Source organism: Brachyistius frenatus, unplaced genomic scaffold, assembly GCF_029030835.1.
Source record: "Brachyistius frenatus isolate BFR_SWC_R1_liver_20210118 unplaced genomic scaffold, ASM2903083v1 Contig_9, whole genome shotgun sequence".
Lineage (NCBI taxonomy): Eukaryota > Metazoa > Chordata > Actinopteri > Embiotocidae > Brachyistius > Brachyistius frenatus.
The window spans coordinates 2,724,920-2,750,502 of record NW_027210608.1 but is presented as its reverse complement, the minus strand read 5'-3'; the positions used below and the strand labels follow the sequence as shown (position 1 = coordinate 2,750,502).

The window sequence follows — 25,583 nt, the reverse complement described above, 5'->3', positions numbered from 1 at the left end:
GTGTGTGTGTGTGTGTGTGTGTGTGTGTGTGTGTGAATATACAGGATTATGTGCTGGGAATCCAAGTGTGTTTCTTTTATTAGTTGTAGCAGTTAGTCTTATTGTGTGTTGGCTTGAAACATTTTATATTGGCACAAAAAAGTATCATTTATTTTAACAAAATCTCAGTAATCTGCCTCCCAACGTCTAACTGTGTGTGTTCACGTCTGTGAGAAAACATATGTTTATGTGTGTGAGGGCTGGGATACCATCCAGTAATTGGGTACAGCCTTTTAATGTCAGTCAGGGTTTATTAGTGGAGCGATCCATGACGCTACCAAGCTCCTTCTCCTCCTCTTCCCTTTTTCACTCGTTCTCTCGGTGCACTATACTATACTCGCCCTACATCCAGTCTGTGATTTGAAACATGGCCATTTATATTCAGGTCACTCTATCAGCCTCTTGTTTCACTGTGCTCTCTGTAGTTTCTCTACTTGTTGACATAATCTCTGTCTCCCTCTCTCTCTTCTCCTCAGAATGACATGCTGTTGGCCTCATTTTGCCCTCTGTACGTGAAACCCGATGAGGTGTCTGCCTTTTCCATCTTTATTTCATTCAGGGGAATATTTTTCTGTCCTCTCAAGACTTGCTGAGGCTAGGAATGCTGAAAGTCTTCAACAGCCACTTTTACAGTGCCGAGTCAAACAGGACCGTCTGCCTGCTGGAACGGACTTGAAATGTTGCTTCCAACAGGATCACCAAGGACTTTGTCCCACAAATGCTATTAATGAGGTGTTACTGAAAGACAGCACTCGCTTTCTAAAGGATGTCACCTGACGATAGAGTGTTACCATGTCCCATTTCATTTAAAGTTTGAGTCCAGGGTAGGTTACTTACTGTGAGTGGCATAGCGATAACAGTAACTAAATGTGTGAAAAGTTAGCTTTTAGCGACTGAATATGTCAAATTGTACAGACTTTTCTTGGATGAATCGTTTTGACTTCAGTGGTCTAAAAAGTCCTGTAGCCCTACCACGGGGCTAAAAATTGCAGTTTTGAGTAAAATGTGTCAACTATTTGGTGGATTGCAATCAAGGTACAAACATTTGTGACCCCCGTAGAACATTGTCCTTCATGACCAAACACCGAGCAAAACCTTTTCTATTCCCATCAGCTAATTAACAAATGCTCCCATCCTAATACGCTAAACTAAATTGGTAAACGACATCATGCCATTAGGAGCCAAATGTACGAAAGAGAAACAAGGACTTTGGCAGCAAAAGTAGATTTCTTACAAACAGTAGGAAAAAAGTAAGTCCAGGCAATAAGAAAAAACACAAGGGGAAGTCAAAAGTCCAGAGAAAACAGAACCAGTCCATAACACGAGGAACAGAAACAGGCACAAGCTTAATGAGAATTCTGACTTCGGTGTTGACTTTGTTCTGACTTTAAAATCTGGCAGAAGAATCAGTGGCTCATAAGGAGTATTGCTACATTCAATTGGAGTCATGTTTAACGTGTTTCTGAGAAAAGTCCATGTGTTGTCGGAACTTTGAAACTTTCTGTGTGCCCTGAGTTCAAGAGTTGTGACATGCATGCTGACGTTTATTGAAATGGAGGATGCTAAAGAAGTTTGATTTATGTTGGATGTTCAGGTAAAATATTGCAATTTTAGTCATATGGAGTTTTTATTTGTAATTTAATAATGTGTCGAATGAAAATGTGGATGTTCCAGCAGCCTCATCTTCTCCCTCATTCTGTGACCTCCCGCTGCCAGTTTGCAAAATGATTAAACTCTGTGGCCTCTGCACTCCGTCCACGTTGTCCGTCCATGTTACCATTGCTTAATGCGGTGTTCTCACTGCTTAACCACTTGATTGACAAGCATACAGCGAGCATGACTTCCCATGTTGTAACCACAAGCTCCATTTGTCCATTTGAACACAACATGTAAATACATGGAGTGGATGATTGCAGAGTAACTACAGCTGGGGCAGATTGGAAACAGACAATAGGTGAGGTAGGCGTGGCAGGGAGGAGACCGAGCAGGACAAACTGACTGAGGACCCTCTGGTGGGTGGACACAGGAAAAAAAACACAAGACATCACACACAAATACAGACAGAGATGCACAGAGAGACTCAGGGTAGGTAGACGGAGTGACACCAAGGAACAGACCAAACTAAAGGTGAAGCAGAAAGACTAAAACCGTGCGAACAGCTGTATGTTAGCATTATCACCATGAGCAGTAAGACGTGGCCGCCCACCGCTCGTCTCAGTAACATCGTGGAAGTTTGACTTTATCTGAATCAGTATTTGCAGGGATTTGATTCGATCTGATGCAGCACACAGCAGCACTGGACTTTGTTGTAACATTAAACTAAGTGTGTTTGAGTTTTTGGCTGCTCTACTGGACCAATATTGTAGTTAGATTAATTGTCTGATATAACTGTATACAGAAATATCAAAATGTGCAAGATCAGTACACAGGAAAGTATAAAATAATTTTCAGTATTACCTAAAACCATTAGTACCTTTACTAACACCACCTTTATATTCAATGTTTTGAATAAATCATCCTGATTCGTTTACACGTGCTAATCTTGGACACATTTAGAGATTCCTGTCCACATTTATAAACTTGCACACTGTTTTTTTCCCTTTACTTCAGTGAATGCAGGAGATTTAGAGAAAAACGTTCTTAGCCTTTGGACCGCTCCAACTCTGAGGCAGGCAGCAGCTTTCCTGCATTTCCACATGAGAGTTACTGAGACATCAACAAAATGGCTATAACAACACCAGATACAGAAGCAGTGCCCAGGGAAACAACATAGATCCAGCAGGACGGTAACCTTAGTAGTTCAAAATACTACTTAATAGCCAAAACGTATGATTACTTACACACACAGGGATTGAGACAGTTTTACAACTCTGCACTTTAGAATATTGTTCCCATGCGGATCCACCTCAACAACAGTGTATATAATACAGTGAAAGCAGTCCTAAACATAACATCAACTAAACCACATAACAACCAATGTGCAGAGGGTTTTTGATCAAAATTGGTCAAGCATCGTTCAATTCTTTGCCATTATTCTAATTATTAAACTGGCCTACAGTATTGACTTTTCTGGCCCATATTAAAATTTATAGAGGATATCTCATTATTACCAATTATTTGCATATGTTTCACAGCTGATTAGTTCTGTATTCAGAAAACACACAGATGATAGAAAGGTCTGTGCAGGATTTGGACAGCTTTTCTTGGCTTTTGCTGACACACTGTCAGTGTGTGTATCATTAACTGTGACAGCTGGCTGCTTTTTTTTTTTTTTTTTTAAGTTTGTGTGCCCGCAGAGTAAAAGATTACAACAAACCAAAAATGGAAATGGATTGGACATCAAGTAGCTCATACTAATCTGTTAAAATGCCTTGATTGGCTGTGTATATACACAGAAAGATCCCTGATACGTCTCAGCGGCTGACTGAGAATGTCACTATTGATTGGCACATTAGTGTGTTCCTATTTTACTTCAGTCCTGTCCACCTTCCTCCTTTAGCCTGGTGCAAACCAGACCCAATTTCACTGAATGAATATAGATCTGGTCACCCTCCATTGGAAATACTTTGCAGTTGTTCCATCCTACTGGGCGTAGACCTCAGGTTAATTTTAACCAATCAGCATGCGCCAAAACCCGCCAACACTGTCATTGCTACAAGTACATACCGTGTCCACTAATGCGTTTTTTCCAGAACTCAACAATTTGTTTAATTGTTTTAATGATCATCAGCAGCTTAATGAGCTGCTAAACATTTATTCTGTGCTGAGTGCTGAACGTTCTGCAATTTTTTTCCCGTCAGCAAGAGTTGATCAAATGTAAATGCTGCGCTCGTCACTGTCACCAGCCGTCCAATCACAGTGAAGGAGGGGCAGAACAAACACGGTTAATCACCAACACTGTTCGCTGATTGGTCCACCCTTCAGAGTGGCTGAGCAAACACTAATACGAGCCGAGTTCCCAGACTGTTGTTCACAGCAAAGAAAACTGAAGCTGAGCCAGGCTATTCCTCTCTGACCTTTGTGTACCAATTTATCCCACCATTTACTTTCATTGGTGGTGACTGTCCCAGCAGCTACCTGCCCTGTGAGGGGTGCAAGCAGGCCAATGTAGCTACAACTCCAGTTTGCTGTGGCAACTGCAGCCAAAATCAGCATTAGAAGAAACACCAAGACAGGATCCAGAGGCAGGCCCGTCCTGGATCATTTTACACTGAAGATTATGTACTTTAGCTAAAGGTCTCTTTCGGGGGGGGAACGCTCACTGTTATGGTTTCCGATACAGCGTTACCGTGATTTATTTGTGCGTTCACAGGCAGGAATGTGCTACAAAGGATATCACTTATAGCACACAGGGAAAACCCCGCCACCTTCCGAGTCCCCGACCCAGACAGTGCAGCGGTCCTTACAGGAGGGCACAGTGTGGATGATGCTTTCCATCGATGTCACTGCACATTACAAACCCCATTCCCTTCAGTGAGTGTTGTTCTCCCAGTTTGTAGATGGTGTTTCTACACGTGAGGAAGATGATAAGGTCTGGCCTCTTTTCTTATCTGGTCCTCGGTAATGAATCCCATCTCCTGTGTGTCAAATCACAGTGCAGAGACATGGAGTGATCTGAGGCGGATGTTGAGATGATGATGGGGGAGGAAATGCCACAAGTAAGAAATGAGGGAGGAGGACATTGACAGGAGGAGGAGGATGGTTTAGAGACAGGGATGAAGGCTACGCCGTTCCCTCTTGGGACTCTGGTGGGAGGAACACAGGAAGTGGAGCTCAGTGGAGGTCAATGGCCTCTTGACACACCGGGACAAGAGACCGGCCATGTGTGCATGGATGTGTGTGTGTGTCCTGTCATTGTGATGGATGCCTCTCACTGATGTGGCTCATACAGTGTTACAATTACAGCATGCTGTACTCATCAACCACGCTGTAATTGATTTATTTATTCAGTAACGGTCACAGTCACAGCCAGATCAAACACTTGGCTGGTTGTGTTGTGTGTGAGGGTGTGATGATGGATTATACTGAGACACATTAGCATGATAAGGCCAACAATAAAACACGTTTTGGAGTGGAGCCGCATCCATCTTTTATATATATATATATATACTGCGATAGTCTTAAGGAGTCCTGGACGAGCAAAACCAGCTCGGCGTCTTTGATTAGTCTCATCTTTCCCCTTTTTGTTTACATATATATATATATATACATATTGTAGGCTATGTATTCTTTTGAGTCATTGTTCATTTCCCTTGTTGAGGTTTTTGGTTTTGTCTTTTCAATGTGTTGCAGATTTTCAGCTGGTTCTGTAATGTTTGAGGTTTTAAGATATTTTTATAAGGTGTTCTTTCCATAAGCTTATTGTGTTGTTGTTTTTTACATCCCCAGTAAAGGCTCTTTCCATACTACCCTAATTCATTCTTTTCCTTCCATTTTTTTCACAATACAACCAAGAAATTAAGACAATTTAATCTTTGAAGATTAACAATTTCCTAAACTTCAAAAATACTGTTATGATCTTGGTGGTTTTGTTTCGGTAAATTAAACAAAACCCATCTTTTCCCAGCTTCCTCCCAAAGCTGTGAAGGTGTTGCCCCGCACGTCTCCTTTAGTGTTAGGGTCTAATTGCATGTGTGTGTGTGTGTGTGTATTCTTTTTAACTTGTGTGAGCATACACATGTGAAGGTGTTAGTGTGGCGAGCGTGAGCACCTCCTTCTCTGTTTATTTGCTCTGCCAGCCCACTTCCAGGACCTGAGGGCCTCGGGGGAAACATCAGATCTGTGGCCTAACAGAGGAGGCTTTGACTAGGAGCACAGAAGGTCTGAAGCACTTCCACCAGAGTACAGGCTGACATGCAGTCCTTCTCCTCTGGGTTATCCCTCACCTCATGAGAGAAAACATCATTTTGCCTGCTGTTCTCCCATCCTGGCACTCACAAAAAAAAAAAAAACCTTTAACCTTCTGTCCCTTGCTCTTATGTCAAAATGTGAATGCGATATTTCAGTTGGAAGATTAAACAACCCAACATAATGATATTTATTTCTCGGACAAATAAACCTATTTTCCAAAATGTTGCACTACTTCTGTAGAGAAATCTTTGAGATTAGATCAATTTGTGAGTCATCTCGTTGGCAGGTTTAATAAAAGTGTTATGAAGAAATCCCATTCTCCCTATTTGTTCACTTATACAAAAACAAAACCTCAGACACCACAGACCAGATCATCAACTAAATCTAGTCATTGAGCATCTCACCACTTCATTGGGACATTTTGTAAATTGCCCCTCATTGTTTCGTCATGTGTGATTTCCCGGGAACTGCTAACCAGATCTCAAATGATTCATTTCCACATTTCATGGCAGATTGTTAAATTAAGTGCTGCGGTTTTCGGACAGAACCAGATGGGTTTGTAAGTGCTCGGCCATCAGGGAGCGGAGAATTTATAGGGCAACGTGCAATAGCAGCTTGCTTTTAATTTGCTTCAAGAACGCTAAAGAGATGTCACCGTTTGCCTCAGTCATTCCCTCAGTTTTGGTTGCCTGTTTCTTTGCTTCATACTCAGCCACTCACACCTGCATCACTTTCCTGTCAGTCGCATCACCTGGTTCGCCGCCTCTCTGCTCACCTGCCTCCACTTCACTCATTTGTCCTTGTGCACTTCACCACTGCTGTCCTGCCAATTTACAGCCATTACTACCCAATAAAACTATGAATCTTTCAAAAATGATTATATATTGAACACATCAGAGATCATAAGACAATAGTAAATTACTAACATTCCTGTTAGGTGATGACGGACATTCACCAGCTTGACCACATATGTAAAATCTAAATGGCTACTTTTGTAAATGGAAAAACTATTAAAACCTAATAAAGTGATGAAATCGAAGTCCAAGGATGAAAATTATAAAAGCCTTGAGAGTGGTTCAAAATTGCCAACAAAATCACTTGAAAAAAATAGATCATCAGTGGATGAAAAATTCATTCATTAAGTAATAATCCACCTAGTTGGCACTTCAAATTATCTTTGCAACAGTTTTACATTTCACTCTTTTATAATGGTGGTCTACAGCAAAGCCGTACACCACGAGGGATTTTTTGTTTTATCACTACGAGTAGCTACTGGGACAATCTGACAGCACGAATGAGTGGCAGCAACATGACCTGCTCTCTTAATCCATACATAATTAACTATTGAATTAGCTTCCGGAACAAAAACATTCCCAGTCATTTGGACTGTACTTGTCAGACTATGAATTATAACAGTGCTGGAAGGACTAATGATGATGAAAGGCCCGTGTCCTGATGTGTGTGTCTCAGGCTGACAGAGCTCCCCCTGTGGTCTGCGGTCTCTGAGCTGCTTCGCTGCATATATGATTTGCTCTGTCCGAGTCTACAGGGATCTCCTACCTGACTGCAAGGAACAGTTGGATGGAGAACATATGGAAAGGGACGTAATGGAAGCATTTGGGAGGTTAAAATGCTGCTAGAAATAAAAATCAGGCCACTTTTTCAGCTTGATTGCAGTGAGTTTGGGGGTTCCTGACTTCTATGCACATCCACCTGCTAATGTAAGTGTATTCATTAGTATTGGATATAAATTCCAGTGGACACGTCTTTCTGTCAAATAAACAGATATTTAACAGATGGCCTTTTAATGTCTGTAATGACTGTAATGTTTCAGACCAAGAAACACTTTGATTTACTCGTCGGCCCGCTGATACCAGATGTTAGTCACTCCTATCCACATCGTGAAAGTATCTGGGACGTCACAAGAAATGTTGCAAGGCTGCTATTTACCAAAACAAAGTGTTTCCTTCATTATGCATTGTATCACTTTTTGGCATTAAATACTGGCATAAATATAAGTCAAAGAAAACCCAGCTGTGCACGGGCAGAATGTATCTCATAGTGTGTGATGCTTATTTTTGCTTAGATGCTTGGATCATATTTCACATATTAATGGCAGGAATTCAGATACAGGAAAAGTGAGGAGGGTAAGCAGGGACCGAAGTGGGATGGCCAAGTGCTCGATAAGGGTGAGAGAGAGCAGCTCAGCAGTGAGGTCAGGCTAACGACAGATCCCCCATAATGATGTGTCTGGTTCAGTTTTCATGCCAGAAAGGAAAGATGTTTTTTCAAGGAGGACCTTTTACTAAAAATCCCATCAGAGACTGTAACCGAGGCTCAAAGTAATGGACTGATAACACTGAGAGGGTCTTCCAGTTCTTCTAAATGGCTTTGTAACTGCTTTGGACAATCCTGGGGGTATCGCAAGATTTATAACCGTTTTCAGTCGTAACTCCCCAGCTGTTAAACTCCACACCCCTTTATATTCTCAATTTTGTTTCATGAGACAAAGCTTCATACACTCAGACCGGTGCACCCCACTCGGTTTGTCAGCTTCAGACAATACAGCAACAACAACGCCGTTCTGGTCTGTTATCAATTGGCTGGTGATTTGTTTGGTTGAGGTATTAACAGTGACAGCGCAACCATAAAAAAAAAGTATAAATGAGCTAATCGAGAGCAGACTGCTTGCAAAAAAACAGCCATTGTGCTTGTCCAAAGGGCCGTTCAGGTGCGCGCTAATCAGAAAAGGATGGAAGATGATGACGGGTTTTTGGGGAGGTCTGACTGTGGTCTACAGCCCTACGAAGACAATTATACCTCCATTAAACACAGGAAGCACAACTGAAAAGGCCTCATAAACGTTTTCTCTAAGTAAATGAAGACATAGGACAGTGGTAAGTGCTTCTCACTGCAATGAAACGGCAAAACTCGTGGTGTACGGCCTTGCTGAAAGAATCCTGTTTCGACTCCAAGTGTGAGAAAAATGAACAGGTTACTGTTCCCACAGCTCGGGGTTTGTTGATCACCGTCCAAAGTACACAGAGAGTAAAACGCCAAAGGGAGAGCAGAGAGTGATAGTTTGAATAGGATGCCCCTGCGGACTTCTGGATGCTATGCAAACAATCCGTAAGTGGATCGCATTCAGTCGACTATTTGTTTCCACTTGATGAGATTTCACAGAGCGCAGCGAAGAACACACGTATATTATATGTACATGTGCACACATGTTTACAGTTTATCAATGTTTCCCACTCATGACTACAATATATCTACAAACTAAGACAACATTGGCAGACGTCCTTGTGCATAGAGGATGATCTCACTTGTGTGAACCTGCATGTGCACGCGCGCACACACACACACACACACACACACACACACACACACACACACACACACACACACACACACACACACACACACACACACACACACACACACACACACACACACACACACACACACACACACACACACACACACACACACACACACACACACACACACACACACAGAAAGGCAGATACACACATTAAAATTGAAGTCCAGAAATCTACAACAACACACACAACCATGTTCACATACTAGTCGTAAACATATGTTCAAACACACACAACACACGCAGATGCATCTGGTCCTCGTTACCCGTTTCAGAGCAAAACTTAAACCAGCTTCCACTCAGTCAGAGGTTTCCTGCTTGTTGACTGATTTCAACACCTGATTTCACTGTTGTTTGTCCATTTCTGTCCCTAAAAGACAAACCTACAGGACCTGCTGGTGAAATGTAAGTTGTATTATTAATGAGAAATGACCAAAACAGCCATTTTTTTGGTGACAATTTTAGATTAAAACAATTATGTTACAAAATGGTCTTCAAAGGTGGTGAGAGATGACGAAACTGTCTCAACACATAGATGACTGCAGATTTTCTCTTTCAGTTGCAGATTTTTTTTTCCAGCAACTGTGGCGTTATAATGAATTGTTTTATGGCTTGTAAGGGGGGGACCTCTGACTGCAGCTCCCAGCAGGACCTGAGTGTTCAGCCCTGCAGCACACCATGTCGAACACACGGGAGAGAGAACATGTGGACATGCACACGTCTGCTTCTCATCACCTGCTATAGAAAGTAGCCCTCTGTCTTTGCAACCAGATACAGATGAGTAGATGTTCAGCAATACCTTCTGCCTGTTTCTCTCCTCTTCACTGCATTTGTTTTTACACACACTCTCACTGTGCTGTCTTCTTCCCTGCAATAAATTATGGTAACCTGTGCGGTAAAAACGGTTAAATGCCAAATGCACCCAAGCTCAGTCGTCACCTTTATGATGTGCCAACAACAAGGTCTTTCCTGCTTGAATTACTGCAGATATTGGCTTCCCCACATTTCTCTACTTCTGCACTACAACCTCTCTGAGTTTTGTGACTCTGTTTATGTTCTCACTGTACTCTGTAAAGGTACAGTACCTACTGTAAATGTTCCTACTAGATTCTGACAGATGTGCATGAAAACAGGCCTTTTTCACAGAATAAAGTTTGACATGTCACAGTAAGAAAAGCACAGGTGTAGATAATCCTGTCACATTTAGCTGCCTCAGGTTAAGGGTCCTGGTATCGTGCATATTGTGCATCACCTGTTCCCTGTTTTCCTAATCTAGCACATCTGCACTCACTCATTCATCAAGGCTCAGTGTATATACTTATGTCAGACACTACACCTTTGTTGGATTATCAATATGATAAGTTAGGTTTATACCTGTGCTGGGTTCATTGTGTTTTGGATTTTTGGCTTTTTCCCTCATGTTTTTCCCCAAAATTCTGGACTTTGTTTGTACCAATTGCACATTTGGGTTCTTTTTTTCTGTGAATCATGACACACCGTAATATAACACAGCCCAGTTAAACCTAGATTTTAAATGGACTTCCAGAAAATTTTAAATAAAAATACGTTTACGTTCAATACTGTTATATGAATATTTGTCACGTCCACTAATTTAATATACATGACACATCAAAATACAACAGTTGATCAGGAAACATTCATGCTATGTAAAATCTATAACATTTCTGATGTATCTGATCCAAGAAGTAAACCAAAGAAGTAGGGGACGGAGGAATGAAGTAATAGCAGACAGAGACTCATTAACACGAGTGAAGGTGATTCAGAGATTGAGTAAGAGGGAGAGTAAGAGAAAGTACAGACTGAGGAAATAAGAAAACAGACGAAACAGCATGACAAAACATTTGGGAGGAGGAAGAGAGGAGAGACAAAAAACAAAGCAAGACAGAGAGTGCAGAATGGATCAATATGTAAATGAAAAAAGAGAAAAACTGAGAAAGTGACAGTAATGGTTTTGAAATGTAATGAATGAAAGGAAAGAGTTTGAAATGAGAGGGAATCTTATGTGGTTTTATACTGCCCGGATCTGCTGTTCTCTTCCGGGAACATCTGATTCACCCTGAGCGTCTCGGCAGCAGATCCTCACTCACCAGTCCACCACATGTCCTCATCGACTGCAAGTGGGAAGCCAATTACAAGAGAGAGCGCGAGAGAAACACTCAGCAGCTCCGACTTCCCCTTTCTGTGTTTTTTATAGACCTTAACAGGCAAATCCCCCATCGAGGAGAGAGCTCAGACAGCCAGAGTGCAGCTTAATTTCATTTGGATCAAAACAATACCTCTCCTTTCAAAGTCATCCAACACCTACTTCGCTTTACTTTCTAACCTTTTCATCTCACCACCTTCCTTCAGTTCTCCTTTGGAGCATATTCATTCATCTGTTTGGTATATTTTAATACAATTATCCTCAATAAAGAATATGACGTTTGTTAGTGGCCCTGGAACTACCAAGTTTGTTTCAATAACAATAAAAATTCATAATTTGATATATACTGAATGGTCCTGATCTCAGCTGGTCTATTATCATTGATGAGCCCAAATGAAAAGGATGGATCATCGCGTACAAAAGTGCATCAGATGGAAACATTTCTCCACACTTTAAAGAAACTATCAGAGTTGACAAGTCATTTTCAAAGACAATTTAAACAATTAAGTTTATACCAAATTTAGACAAAGTATTGTATATGAAGCAAAAATCCCTGCATTAAAAAGATAAATCTCCATTTTTCAGTCAGCATATTAAGCGGCCTCATGTGAAAAACCAGCGAGGTTGAGAAATAAAACAATAGCAGATGTATTTTCTTAATTACAGTACTATCATGATTCTTTTTTACTTGTGATCATTGGGACAAAACTGAGCAGGAAAAAGGTTTTTGATATCAAGAATGTGTTAAGAGAGTTCTGTGTTCAATGTTGTGTTTTTAATCATTTATTTGAAGTTGACAGCAGTTGAACGATGATTCATGTTCACTCACGTCTTTCTCCTATTTCATACCTCTCCTCTCTCCTCCTGCCTCCCACTCATCCCATTTATCCAATCAGTGCACATGTCAGACCTTGTATTACATATAATAAGATCCAAATACAGCGATCTTCCCCCGTTGTCCCTCTTGCTCGTCTCACAGGCTCCCACCACCACCCCAACTCCACCGGCTGCAATCACACTCTCCCTGGTATCTGAGTCTGTGTCGAAACCTTTGAATTCATATGTCAAAACTTCCATAAATCTTGTCTAGTTGAACTATAATATGTCTCTGGTTTCATGTCTTTATCTATCCTGTTAAGTAAGTGTCTTATTGGCCATGTTCACTGTCATGTCAATGTTTGCTATAACAAAATATCCCTGTTTATTCTACTATCTAATGTGCTGCCTGCTCCTATTTTCTTAACTGCTGTTTATTCTGTTACCATTTTTATTATACTGCATTTTATACTGAATGAGCCCTCAAATTGGCCTGTTTAACATTCTTGACTTATGTTCCTTAATACTTCACCACTACCATTGGGGCTTCAGTGTGTAAGAGTCTGTATGTATGAGTGAGGCTCGTAGGTTTCAAAGTATGTGCAGAGACCATATGATCCAGAGTTGAGGTGAGAGACAAGTCTAGTGCAGTAAATCCAAAAGAGATGATAGGGAGCTTAAAACTCTGAGATAACATTAATCTATCTCTTGTGTTGTAGTGAATGTGTCACAGAGCAAAGTTCAAACACACATGCATCATATGCACACAGCCTGGATCTCAGACAACAGCTATCAGCAAGTTAATCATTCGTCGCAGCCAGTCAATCAGTCAGTCAACGAAGTGGTCGGTCAGTTCGGCATCCGTCTGTGAAGTCTGGGAGTCGTTCACCCTGAGAGCAGCCGCTGCATCCCCCAGCTCAGTGTTATTTCAGAGGTTTAACTGCTGAAACTCTACCCGGCCTCATCCCTCAGAGGGACCACGACACCAGAGACGCTCCCCTATGGCCTCATCTCACCACAACCCAGGACACAGAGGTCCTGAGAGGAGGAATTAACAGGACACAAGTCAGAGCTGCTGGGTCAAATCAAGACTTACTGAAGTGGTTCCTGTCGTACTTACTTACTGATTAGACAGATCACTTCTGACAAGGACAAGGACACGATCAGTTTCTCAACACTAACCTCGCTGAACTTCTCTGGTTAGTGAAAGCTGTCAAAACTATGCAGTTATATGCTGCTCAAAACAACATTTCAGATGTATGAAGCTTGTTGTTTAATACATTTGACCTGACCTCAAACTCTGCATTAATGCTCAGGCTACTAGACGGACGCCTGGCTTCTAGAGATGGAGTCCAGGCCCGCAGCTGAGTCAGTCTCGGGCGGGTCTCGTTAATGACCACTTTAAATGTTTCTGTGTGACACACAGGGCAGCTTGTGGGCGGGATGTGAGTTGTGAAGGTGGTTGTACTTGAACTTGAGAAGGAATCTACGCCTCTTACAGAGCACTTTGACAGTTTTTATGCATGTAAACACTTTCACCTCATTCCTCCTGACCAAAAGATACAGCAAACAAAAGAAACACGCTGAACTTTTGTTTGGCAGGAAGTTCAAATTGTTCTATAAATATGCACCATTGCGTGACCTTTAAATCCGCGGGGTGACCACTCTTCAGGCGTTTCGTGACAGACTTTCATGTCTGTGGCAAAAATGTATTACAGGAAGTGGAATCATCTGGGGGCCACACCTGTCTGTACCATAGGTTGTATATAAAAGTGGACGTAGCTTCCGGGTCAGAAAAATGAGGCCAATGCAGAAGTGCCTTAAACTGCAACCACTGAGTGCCACTAGAGGTCGGCTCCAAAAAGACTCCGGCTTCAAACCCTCCGGCTCCAAAAAGGCCGGATATGCTCTATAGACTTACATTGAACAAGTCTCATAAAATTCTCAGTCAATACAATTTCTCCATGAGTTGTTTCAGTTTTGTCAGCTTAAGTCGATCCTTCTTATTAGTTTTCTGGCGGTCCATCTGAAAATAATCCCGTCATTAATTAGAAAATAAGCTTCAAAAAGCTGTGTTTTTGGGGGAGTGTCTGTTTGATTGATAGGCCTGTGGTACAGTCAGGTTATGGTTGGCAGTGGGTGGGAAGGAGTATCCCCATGTTCCCAATCAGTCAGATCCACCACTCGCTCCCCCCAGCTCGTCAAAAATATGGTCACTACCGACTCCAAACTGCTCCAAACTAACAAGATGGCGCCGGGCAAAATCTGAACTCAAGGCTTCATAACGGCCGTTCACAAACAAATGGATGATGTCACTGCTGGTTGCCGCTTGGTCTGCACACAATTTTGTACCAAAACCAGAAAATGTTTAGCTACTTCTCTGCATAACGGAAAACTTGGCTGGGGGCACTTGATGAAAATTCAGGGGACTACTGAATTTAATGTCGATGAATCCAGCAGTTCAGCCTGGGGTAAAGTGAACAACCCGCCATCAGACTGACTTCAGAACGAGGCCACCAGCGTTGCTGAAAACCACTTGGATGGATCATTATTTCAATAAAATGGTATTTTAGGACACATATACATTGTTTTAAATCAAACACTGGTCCAAACTGCATTTTGGCAATGGAAAGCGAATGCAGCTAAAGTACATCTGATATGAGACGCATGTGAATGCCAGGTGTAACGGGGCCGCTGCCTTCTGAACAGCAGTCGGCAATCACGTATCCACAGATGCAAACCCTGCATGAGTCGTATAATGAGTCAAGACAGGAAGTGGCTGCGGTTACAAACCTAAGGTTGACTGAAACTGAAGCTCACATTATTAAAGATTGTATTATGTGTCTAACCAGTGGAGCTCTTTTTCTACAGTATTTAGGTTCAAAAGATCAGAAACAGTAACGATTAAAGTGTGTGTGCTGGAGTGTGTGTGTGTTCCTACACTTCTTACCTCATTAAAGCCAAACATTACATCAAATACCGCCAGGAGTTAATTACTTTTCTGGCTTGCTGTTAGGTCCTCCATGCCAATAATTAAAAGCCGTACTGTCTAGTAATGATTGTAAAGATAAAGTCAGGTCAAACACATATTTCAGGAGTGCATGTGTGGAAAGCGAGTGAAAGAGTCCCTCTGTGGAAGCTTTTCAGACAAATGAAGAGTAAATTTGAAGGCAAAAAAATGTGTGGAAGTGGCCAACAGTGAAACAATGTTAGAGACCCCCACATATATGCATCACAGGCAAAACTTCAGCCAAACTGACCAAAGTCTGTGTGACTCAGACTTGAGATATTCTTGGAGGCAAAGTGAAGAAGCACTTATTGTAAGCATGCATTATTTTTTTATCTCTGCATTCCAGCCCAAACCACATACCAACTCCTCTGTCCTTACTTTACTAGTTCCTCCCCCTAATGGATTAAACAATTAATCTCACCGTGACAGAAAATCTTATCTAATATGAAAATACTTATAACAAGCATTTCTTTTAATAGTCATTCAGCATTTGTAAGTCATGACCCAATGTAGCAGTTTTTACTGATAGCGGCATGTAATCCATTGCAGTTTTATCTTATTGCTCTCTTCATATAAACATCCTGCTGCTGCTGCTTTAACAGTGTCTTAACCCTCCTGTTGTCCTCAGGTCAAAATGACCCGCAGCTGTGTTCAACCAAGTTCTATTTTATTTCTATATTTTTATATTTTTTTGGGATCATTGGTCATCATTCTTTAAAGAAACCCTCACAGCCTCCTTGTCACCCAAATGATCCCAAAAAATATGAAAATAAAATAGAACTTGGTTGAACACAGCTGCGGGTCATTTGCAGTTAAAGGAGTGTACAACTTTCCCCAGAATTTTTCGAGACTGGATTTGTAATTGTTTTCTTTTGAGTGACAAACTCCTGTATCAGTATCAGTGTTTCCTCAGAACATCTCACACTTACATGTAGATGTCAGACAGTGTAGTAAATAACAAAAAATTCCAACATGACTCAGCTTGGTGGTGTAATGCTACTGAACACGGGAGACAGTACTAGTCTCAGTGAAAGCTGATATCAAGCATCACTCCAAAATGATATTCTGTCAGTGTCATGTTATGCCTCACCAAAGTATTAAAAGTAAAGTGTCTCAAGATTACCATCTTTAGGAAAAGTTCACGATTTGGGTTAAAATAAGAGTATTTTGCACAAGTAATGTTACGTACGTCACAATAGTTAGTTAACGTATGTTATGTAAGTGAAATATGTTATGTTACCTAAAAGAAATCCACTACTACTACAAGTCAGACTTTGGCCCAATCTCAATCTCCATCCTCAGGCCTAATCACCAACCCCTCACAAACTTAGTCGACGTCACCTGTGTTCACAGCTGTAGTGCTTTGGGTTTTTGAGTTCACAAGGGTTCAAAATGGTATAAAAAGGTGTTTACATTTTAGCAAAAGTTTGACTTAAAATACAATGTGCGATAACTAACCAAAGCAGCGAGTAGGCAGGTGTTGTAACGTACAGATAAACTTCTGAGTCGGTTTCTTCTTTACATGATTCATGGTTTGTTTACATTTTGTGGGGGCAGGACAACCATGTTTTATACGTCACCAATTTTGCTGTGAACTAAGGGGAAGTCTCTCAGGGAAGTCTGCAGAGTCAGAAAGTCCTAATCAGGGCCCTCATGGACTTGACGATTTGACAGTGTGAAAGCCGTAACACCCTTGGGAACGCACCTCAATGTCTGTGAGTCTGTGAAGAATGGGAACGGGCCACTATCACTCTTTGTACTTTGTCGTCCTTGGTCAAAGCTCTTCATACATGTTTGTACTTTCATGCCTGCGCAAGGCAAAACGTGACACTGACAGGATATCCTCGAGTGGACTGACAGGTGTATTACATGCTCTGGTGTGACACTTGGTTAATTAGTGAGTGCTGCTGTTCAGACAGTCACTCAAGAAACCAACACTGTTTGTTGGGTACAGAGTATGATGCAGTTCAAGGCTTCAATGCAAAGTAATGCTTCGTGTATGATTTGTTTGGTCTGGTATACATATTTGACTTAAGCATCTTCTTGTTTGAGTTTTAAAAACAAGACACAAATGTTTTATGTGCAAATGGAAACAACAAAAAAGTTAATCTTCTCACTACACTTACATAAACCATTATGATCCCCTGCCCTCTGTGAGATGATGTAGAGGATGATAACTCTTCATGAACTTCGAGGATATGATGGAACAGAAAACTATAATGATCCCACTGAGATTGATGGAAAGTAGCTTAAAGTATGGAAACAATTAAGATGAGTCATGTCTCCAGGACATTTGTCACCATCCCTGACTTTAGTCTGAGCTCACAGCCTGCAACATGATGTTAAGAGTGTTATCTATTGAGCCCTGCAGGGTATTTAAACCAGAGCATGTCAGTCACGCGAAGGAATGGTTTACGGTTTAGTGGTTAGCCCATCAGTCCTCTATCAGACTCCACAGCTGAGAGTGTTTAGAGAATGAGGGCAGAAAATTAACTCTCATCATCATAAAACCTGCTGTAACTGCCAGCACAGACACAGAGAAACATCATACCGACTTAAACATAAACACGGAAACTCACACAGACTCACATCACTCAGATTCTGCGTAGGAACCATGTATATTTGGCTTGGCACGGGTGAAATCTGACCTCCAGAGGAGACAGATTAAGAACATGAAACGAGAAGAAACAATAGAAATGTAGAAATCGAGCTGATTCACCCTCTTCGCTGTGAAAACCACGGCGGGTGGTGGTGTTGGTAAGGGGGTGGGGAGGGGAAGGGCGGGGATGCTGCGGCCGTCCGGTCTTTGTTTAGATGGTGAGAGCAGTGAGGGTTTACTTCTGCACAACACCACAAAACCCTCTGAGAAACAGACATTACATTTACATTTTAGGCATCGAGCAGACATCCATAGAAAGGCTCCCGCAGAGAAACAGAAGAAGACAACTACATAAAAAGAGTGGGAATTAGAGCTGACAACAATTTGTGTCCATTTAATGGAAGAATTTACTGTTCGGAAAAATAAATCATCTCAAGAAAGTGTTCAACGTTTGTTAAACATCCATCGATTATCATAAAATCTCATAAGCAGCTCATGTTAAGTGCGACCATAATTTCATAGCTTTAATATTCCTCACTGTTTTGATAGCAACTAAACCCACTCTCTTTGAGAAGGTGTGAATTTTTCCAAACATTTAACATGTCGTCTTCAATAAAATCTCGAGGGCTATCAAACGTTCCCAGATTATTTGAATACGTGAGATTTGTGCCAAGTGAAGAAATACGAGAAGAGAATCAGAGATTACTGGAAAATGTCTGGACACGGCTGTGTTGTATGTAAAGACTGTAAAGACTGTTGGACTGACCAGGTCTGGGTCAAACACAGTTTAAAAAATGCAATAGTCCAATCTTAGTTTAGCAACAGTAACTAGGCTCGTCAGGTCTGTCAAGCTTTGGATTTCTCCACATGTGCTGCGGTTCACATGGGGTTGTAGGAAAAACAACACTCGGTATTCAAGGAGCTCATTTTAATTACTCTTCCAACACCAAAGACACATTTGCTAAAAAAGAAATGGCTTATACAGTGTGTTTGTAACTTAAGAAGATGTTATTAGCTTATCATGCTAATTGCTTACTACATTCGATGGTAACCAAGCCTGATTCCCGAGTCCAAAGAGCACATAATCAACTGACTATGTATGTGGGTTAAAAGTTTATGTTTAAAAAATAGAAAACTTGTTCACTACAACCATATAGTTTTTCCCAATCGATGCTATAAAAGTTCATGATTGGCAGTTTTTTTGTGCTCTGAATTGGACATTGGAGAAAATTGCATTCCCCTTCTGCTCCTGAGTTATGCTGTTGAATAATGGACAGGAAAGTGTTCTTTCAGAGCATTTTCATGTTACAGTGAAGTTGACCTTTGACCTTTTGGATGTAAAACGTCATCACTTGATAATTATATCCAATCAGACATTTGTGTGACCTTTTGTCATAATTAGTGTGTGAATTCTTGAGCTATGACCCCACATGTGTTTTGTAAGGTCGCAGTGACCTTTGACCTTTAACCAACAAAATCTACCCTGAAGTCCAAGTGTACAACATTTGAAGAAATTCTCTCAAAGAGTTCTTCACATTCATGATCATGGGACGAACAGATGGACGGACAAACAAATGAAAAACATAATGGCTTAGGCCACAGCTGGCGGCAGCGCAGTGACATAATTATATGTAATATCAATACAAAAGGGGACCCATTCCAGGCCATACATCATTACCACATTAGCCATTGCCAGCTCCACTGGTCCAGTCCAGCAGATGGTGACAACGTGACATAAAAGGAGCGGTTAATACCGAGGTGGTTGATAGGTTAAACTGTCGGCTGCTGCCACGAGTTATATGCATATTTGTATTGTTTTAATTTCACAGAAGTAGGCCTTTATTCTTATTAAGAATAGAAGCAGAAAAGAACAACCAAGTCAAAATTATATTTGATTATGTTTCTGAAAAATGTATGTTAAAAATGTATTTCATGCTTGGATTGAAATAAACTTATTTTTCTTCCATTTAAATTTGGTTTGTTTTCAAATTTTTCCTTCTGCATGGTGAGAAAACAGATGAGATTTTGTGTTTGCTGTGGGTTCTCCCAGGTTTAAAGGCTGAGTAAATGCCCACTATGGTCCTTTATAGTTGGAGGAGTCACCAAATGCACCAAGCTTGACAACAATGCTCGTGTGTAAGCAGAAGCCATCAGTGACTGTAGCCCCATCCAAGTGTAAAAGTCACCATCCGCCACTGATTTTAGCAGAAAGCCTGACAGGCAGAGAATCAGTAACTTTATTAATGTGGAGAATTTTTCTGGGTAAAACCCATAAGCTCTTCAAATCTGGACCACGGACAGTGAAAACAAGACGAGTTCAAAACTACCACATGGTTGGACTGCGTATGAAACGCTACAAGGCTTTTAATTTGAAGCGGATACACAGAGTCACGGCATTCGGACGACCAGTAGTGTAACGTTATCACTCGGCAGACATACAGAATTTGCATTTATAGGATTGGATCCACTGATTTACTTCCGCCAAAAACAGTCATTCAGATAGCCTCAACCCTACAGTAAAAATGTCCCATCTGTCCAAACAGATAGAAATGTGTGATGGCCGACAATATACTGCTCTCATGAAAACTGAACTGGAAGTAACACAGTAGACCAATCTGCTCTCCCCTGAAGTCAACTGCGAAATCTATTTGATCCAAGTCGGTGCTGAACGGAGCTCAAACAGAAACATGGCAAGGAAACTACAGCCTCATCTAATCCACCTCCTCCAGCAGCACGTATCTCTTACAGAGACAGAAATTAAACAAGACTCAGAGTTGGTTTCAGTCTAACCTTGAACAGATCACATGGTCTGGCCTCACACCAGACCTGGTGCCTCATTTATTAAAAGATCTTCTTACGCTTACGCTAAGAAAAACCCAAACCAAACTTTGGCTTCAGAGGAAAATTATCTAAATGTCAGAATGAGTGATTTACATAGATTTATTTTTTCTTGTTGTATGTGATGTATCATGAGCTGAAAGTCTTACAACCTGCCGTAATGTCTGCATTGAATAATTTATTACTTTTAATCTTTGTTTCAAGATGCTTATAGGATACGATATTAAACATGTTCATAAATCAAACCCCCTGAGACTGTACGTAATTGTGAAAGAAACGCAAGAAACGGGCCAATTTCTTCAAGTAATGTGTCATACCTTTAAACCTCTGCCCCATATTCTCCTCTTATATCACCTTCGTTGTTCTGAATTGGACCTTTTTCAAATCACGTAAAAAATAGTCTCACTATTCACTGATGATTCGATGGTTTAACGGTGGTGTTGTACTATAAAGACCTGGCTGTCCCTCTGAATGGATACAGTGCAATATAAATTACTAATCACATCCTCTCCTGTCGGACTATTTCTACTTTTTAGGTTATGATGCAGGCCCTACTCCCTGAGGGGGATGCCTTCCCTAAATGTTTTCGCTCTGGACCCAAACCGAGAAAGTTCAAGTTCACGTTGTGTTTTATTGTCACAGAGCCAGGGTGGTGGAAATCAGCTCAGTGCAGATGGAAACTGAAGGGCAAAGAAAGTAATAACAACGCTGCTAAAAACTAAAAATGATTCACTTCTTCTGTTGTATGGTTATCAAACATAATGAGGAATGCAAAGTAACGAAATAAAAACCCTCATATTGACTTTTTAAAGTGTAGCTGCTGCTGGTTGATAAATGATGACACACGAGGTGGAACACAAAGTTCCAAGACTGTTCCTGTAGTGCACGAACAGAGAGCAGCACAGTTATGCACATGGAGCTGAGGAAGCAACAACAGGTGCGGACACGTTTGTGATTTTTCCATCGAGTTAAACAGAGAGCGAACATCTTATTTTGTGTAAAACTCAGAAAATTGGCAACGGAGACTCTTGAAATGTTTCAGAAAATCTTTGGCAATGAAGCAGTGAGTTTCAAGAGACATCACTGTTCAAGACTGAAAATGGTGCATCATATAAGGAGGGCAATGTGATGAGTTTTTTCTTTGACATTCACAAGGTTGTGTACCTTGAACTCATCCAACAGGGTCAGACTGTTACTGTGACGTTCCGAGATGTCTGAGGGAAAACATTCAGTACAAACAACCTGAACTGTGGTCCGATGGCCGTTGAGTTCTCCTACATAAAAATGCATCTGCTAACAGCAGTGTCTCGCCCTTAACAACACAATCGAACTTTGATGTGCTCGCAGCTCAAGTTTCAGGTCCATGGTGAAATCCCAATTGTGCACATACCAATGGTCACAAAAATGTGTAACTCAGGTACTGATGTTGATCAAGTGATGTAACTCTGAAGTTTTTGATTGCACTTTGAATTTATAGACTGAAACTTCACTGAAGATCATCACTCAGAATGACTGATGGTTTTCAGGAAATTGTTATTTCCCAAGTAGATAAGTAGAATTTCCAAAAGCGGATGTATTGTCTGGAGTTGTGTAAATGATACCGAGGTGATTAATTGGTTACAGAAATTGGCCCATAACCTAATTATGGGGTTATGTTTTGTAGAGAATTCTAATTCTCTTCAAGCATCTACAGCCTCTAAGTCCTGTCAAAGTGTCTTTAAGAAAATCAATGTTCAGAGAAATACAGTCAGCTGAATAGATATAAATGTACAACATACAGTAATACTTACAGTACTACTCCCTCAGTGGCCCAGGCTCATTCGACCTGAGCATCCCAAAAAGAAACCTTAACTGGGAACAAAGGGAGAGATGAACAACTTACCTAAAACAAGTGCTGTTCTTCCCTCCGGCTCTGACGCAGGGATACTCAACTGTCAAGATTTTATTATCCGGACACTCCGTCCTGAGAAGAGAAGGATACATGGGAACAAAAGCAGATGTGAATGAGTGGCATGCTTATCCAGCAGTGCCAAGCTTCATACTTATAATATTCACCACACAGAGGGAGATGTGGGGAATGAAGAGCAACAAAGGTTCAGTTCTGGATCCAAACAACGACACACGTTACAGTTTAGGATCAATATTTTCTCTCCAAATCTACCAGAGCTCCCACAGTCAGAGTTTCAAACCTCAATGTTCAATGGTACATTGATGGGATCGATTCTGTACATGCAATGTAACACATATGTGGTATTTTTGGAACCAGAATGATATTCGATTTTTAACGCTGATATCGACAATGACATTTGATAGTTTGTTTAACACAATTTTAGAAAGAAGAAATTAAAATCTATAAAATGTGTTGTTTCAGCTTCTTAACTGTAATGATTTTCTGCTTTTCTCTGTTTTATATTCTTGGAAGTTGAATATCATAAAGTGAGAATGCATTTTGAAGCATTTGTTGGACAAAGCAGGTAATTTGATGACGTGATCTTGGTTATGTGAAACGATTTTTTTTTTTTTTACCATTTAATGGGCCAGCGAATAATCAGTTAATTACAAAAACAACCGGACGAACTGGTAATAAAAATAATCATTAAAACTGAACAAACATCCTTAATAAGGATGTGTTCATTAAAGAATCATATGTCTAGAGTAGGGCTGTCAAATCAGTCGAACAATTTGTCAAAACTTCTCAGTGCCTCTGTTGGCGATATATCATATATGTGGTGTGTTTATTATTGGAAGACATACAGTATTTGCTGACACCAATACAACTGCTATAATCTAATATTGGTCTGTGTTTAAGTAAGAGGGCCCTCAATCAATCACACAGGCAGATATTCATCCCACAGTCTGATGAGCTGACACCAAACCTGGAAAACAAATATAAAGACACAGGTGAAAAAAACCCATCACTGCTGGTTTAGTATTTGGAGTCTAACTTGTTGCTTTTTTCCTTTTCCATTCCCAGAATATTGAGAGCATGTGCTCTGCTCACATCCTCTGCTCACCTCCTGACCTACTCTCTCCGGGCACCTTAATAGCATCTGTCATGTTATGTCTGAGCACAAGCAGCATTTGGCTCTCCACACCGCGACCGATTCCAACCATTTGGAGTTTCCCCTTCGGTTCCTGCATTTCCTTTAAAATCACATCAGGTTGGTTCATCCAGGGGACTCCTCTTTGACAGCCTGCTCATACAGTATGTCGTAAAGAGCAGAAACCAATAAAGCATAGACTAAACTCTATTATGGCAGTTGGCACCGTGCGCTAATCTGACAGTGAGGTACTTGAGTTTACATTAAATGCCGAGGCAAAATTAGTGAGTGGAGAGAATGTTGTCAGGAAATTTGCAGAGCTATAGTCTCACATTAATCTTTAAAACCTCTGTCGATCACACGGAAAGTGGAATTTAGACGCTGTGGTTCAAGATAGAAAGTTGTTTTTGAAACGTTTTGTTTCGGCTCTTCTTTGAGTTTCATTATATGACTAAAACAGACATTTTCTCACCACAACATCCCTGATTAAACTTAATATGAATGAGGCATAACGCCGCTCATTTTCAAAAGATACACATATTTTTTTAAGATGCACCACTCAATTCCGTTGGACTTACCTCGAGGTGTCCACTGCAAGCCTCGTCCTAATAGAGCTGGCATTAGATTCCCACAGGAAAACAACACAGATTGCGCCAAATGGTAAAAGAGTCGCACCATAAAGTTGACCCATGTCCCCTTTTGCGCTCCGGGACAAATGACCTGTCCAAGTGAAAACGCCTTAACATCAACAAAACACCCCTGTTTTCATCTGTCAGTGACCCGCGCGGGCAGCGGTATCGAAATATCAGAAATCCTTGTCAAGTATCCCGCAGAGGTGACGCACATGGAGCCTGTGGGATAATGAGTGCTGCGCGGTGCGTCCGCAGCCCCTTCCCAACTTTACGCACTGAGGCAGAGACCCCTTGGAGAGCTACTGAAGGGTTTACAACCCAGCGTGTTCTCACTAATCCCTCTGGATTTACATTCCTGCCTCAAAAGAAGACTTAAAGCAACTGACTATACAGCCTCACTGACGTCTTGCATGGTAATACTAACAATAGCCTATAATAAAGTTACACTTGGCTAAACAGGGCACTGGATCACAAATTACATCCATGCTTACACTGCTTTATTTTACAAATAGATAAATTTCACAACATCGTAGTGAGGTAGGAAGAAATTCAGGCACCAGGGGGCGCTGTAACAATGGGAAAATTGCCATAAAATGCATTTTTATGGAATAAAAATCAGGAAGTAAAAACAGCTATACTGTGTTGACTAATGACTACTGCACCGGACATTAAAAACGTCTCAAAAGTATCCTAAAAATTCAGACAAAGTCAAGTGTTTTATTTAGTGGACTCCGTCAAAGAAAATGTGTATTGGTCCCAACCTCTGATTTGATTTGAGAAGAAGCGGGAATTTGAAATCAGTTCTTTGACAGACTGAAATTCAGAGTTTTGACAATCACAGTGTGGTCTGGTCTTCGTTAGAACAGCCGTCAATAAGCTGCAGCTGTCTGAGAGCCTCTTTAGAAAAGCCAAGGAAAAGCTCATTACAAGTATTCTCCACATAAAGACATTCATTAACGCTCCCAAATCTTATATGAACATCAATTCTGACCACTGGTTAGATGTAGATTTTGAATCCTTTATGATTCATTGACAGACAGTTAAGATGGAAACTATCCACTTTTCCTCTTTGGCACCAACATGTTTTAGTTTACTTCAATCCATTTATATTGTAGGACATGTTGACACTCCCAGGAATTGATTTTGAGTCATTTGGGAAATGTACAAGAAAAACCTCAGTTGATGTCATAGGTGTATAAATATCAGTGTCAT

At 41.0% G+C, this 25,583-nt stretch overlaps 1 protein-coding gene across 1 annotated transcript in view; it reads right to left on the bottom strand.

The window, feature by feature from the left end:
* The window catches only part of LOC138616152 (collagen and calcium-binding EGF domain-containing protein 1-like), a 35,769-nt gene extending 11,043 nt beyond the window's left edge, over nucleotides 1-24,726 (bottom strand). The window contains exons 1-2 of the mRNA XM_069690259.1: nucleotides 24,318-24,726; nucleotides 22,581-22,661 (exon numbers count right to left, since the gene is read on the bottom strand). Coding sequence (XP_069546360.1) covers nucleotides 22,581-22,661; nucleotides 24,318-24,430 — 194 coding nt within the window. The 5' untranslated portion in view covers nucleotides 24,431-24,726. The remainder of the gene's footprint in view (nucleotides 1-22,580; nucleotides 22,662-24,317) is intronic.
* Between the last annotated feature and the right edge of the window lie 857 nt (nucleotides 24,727-25,583).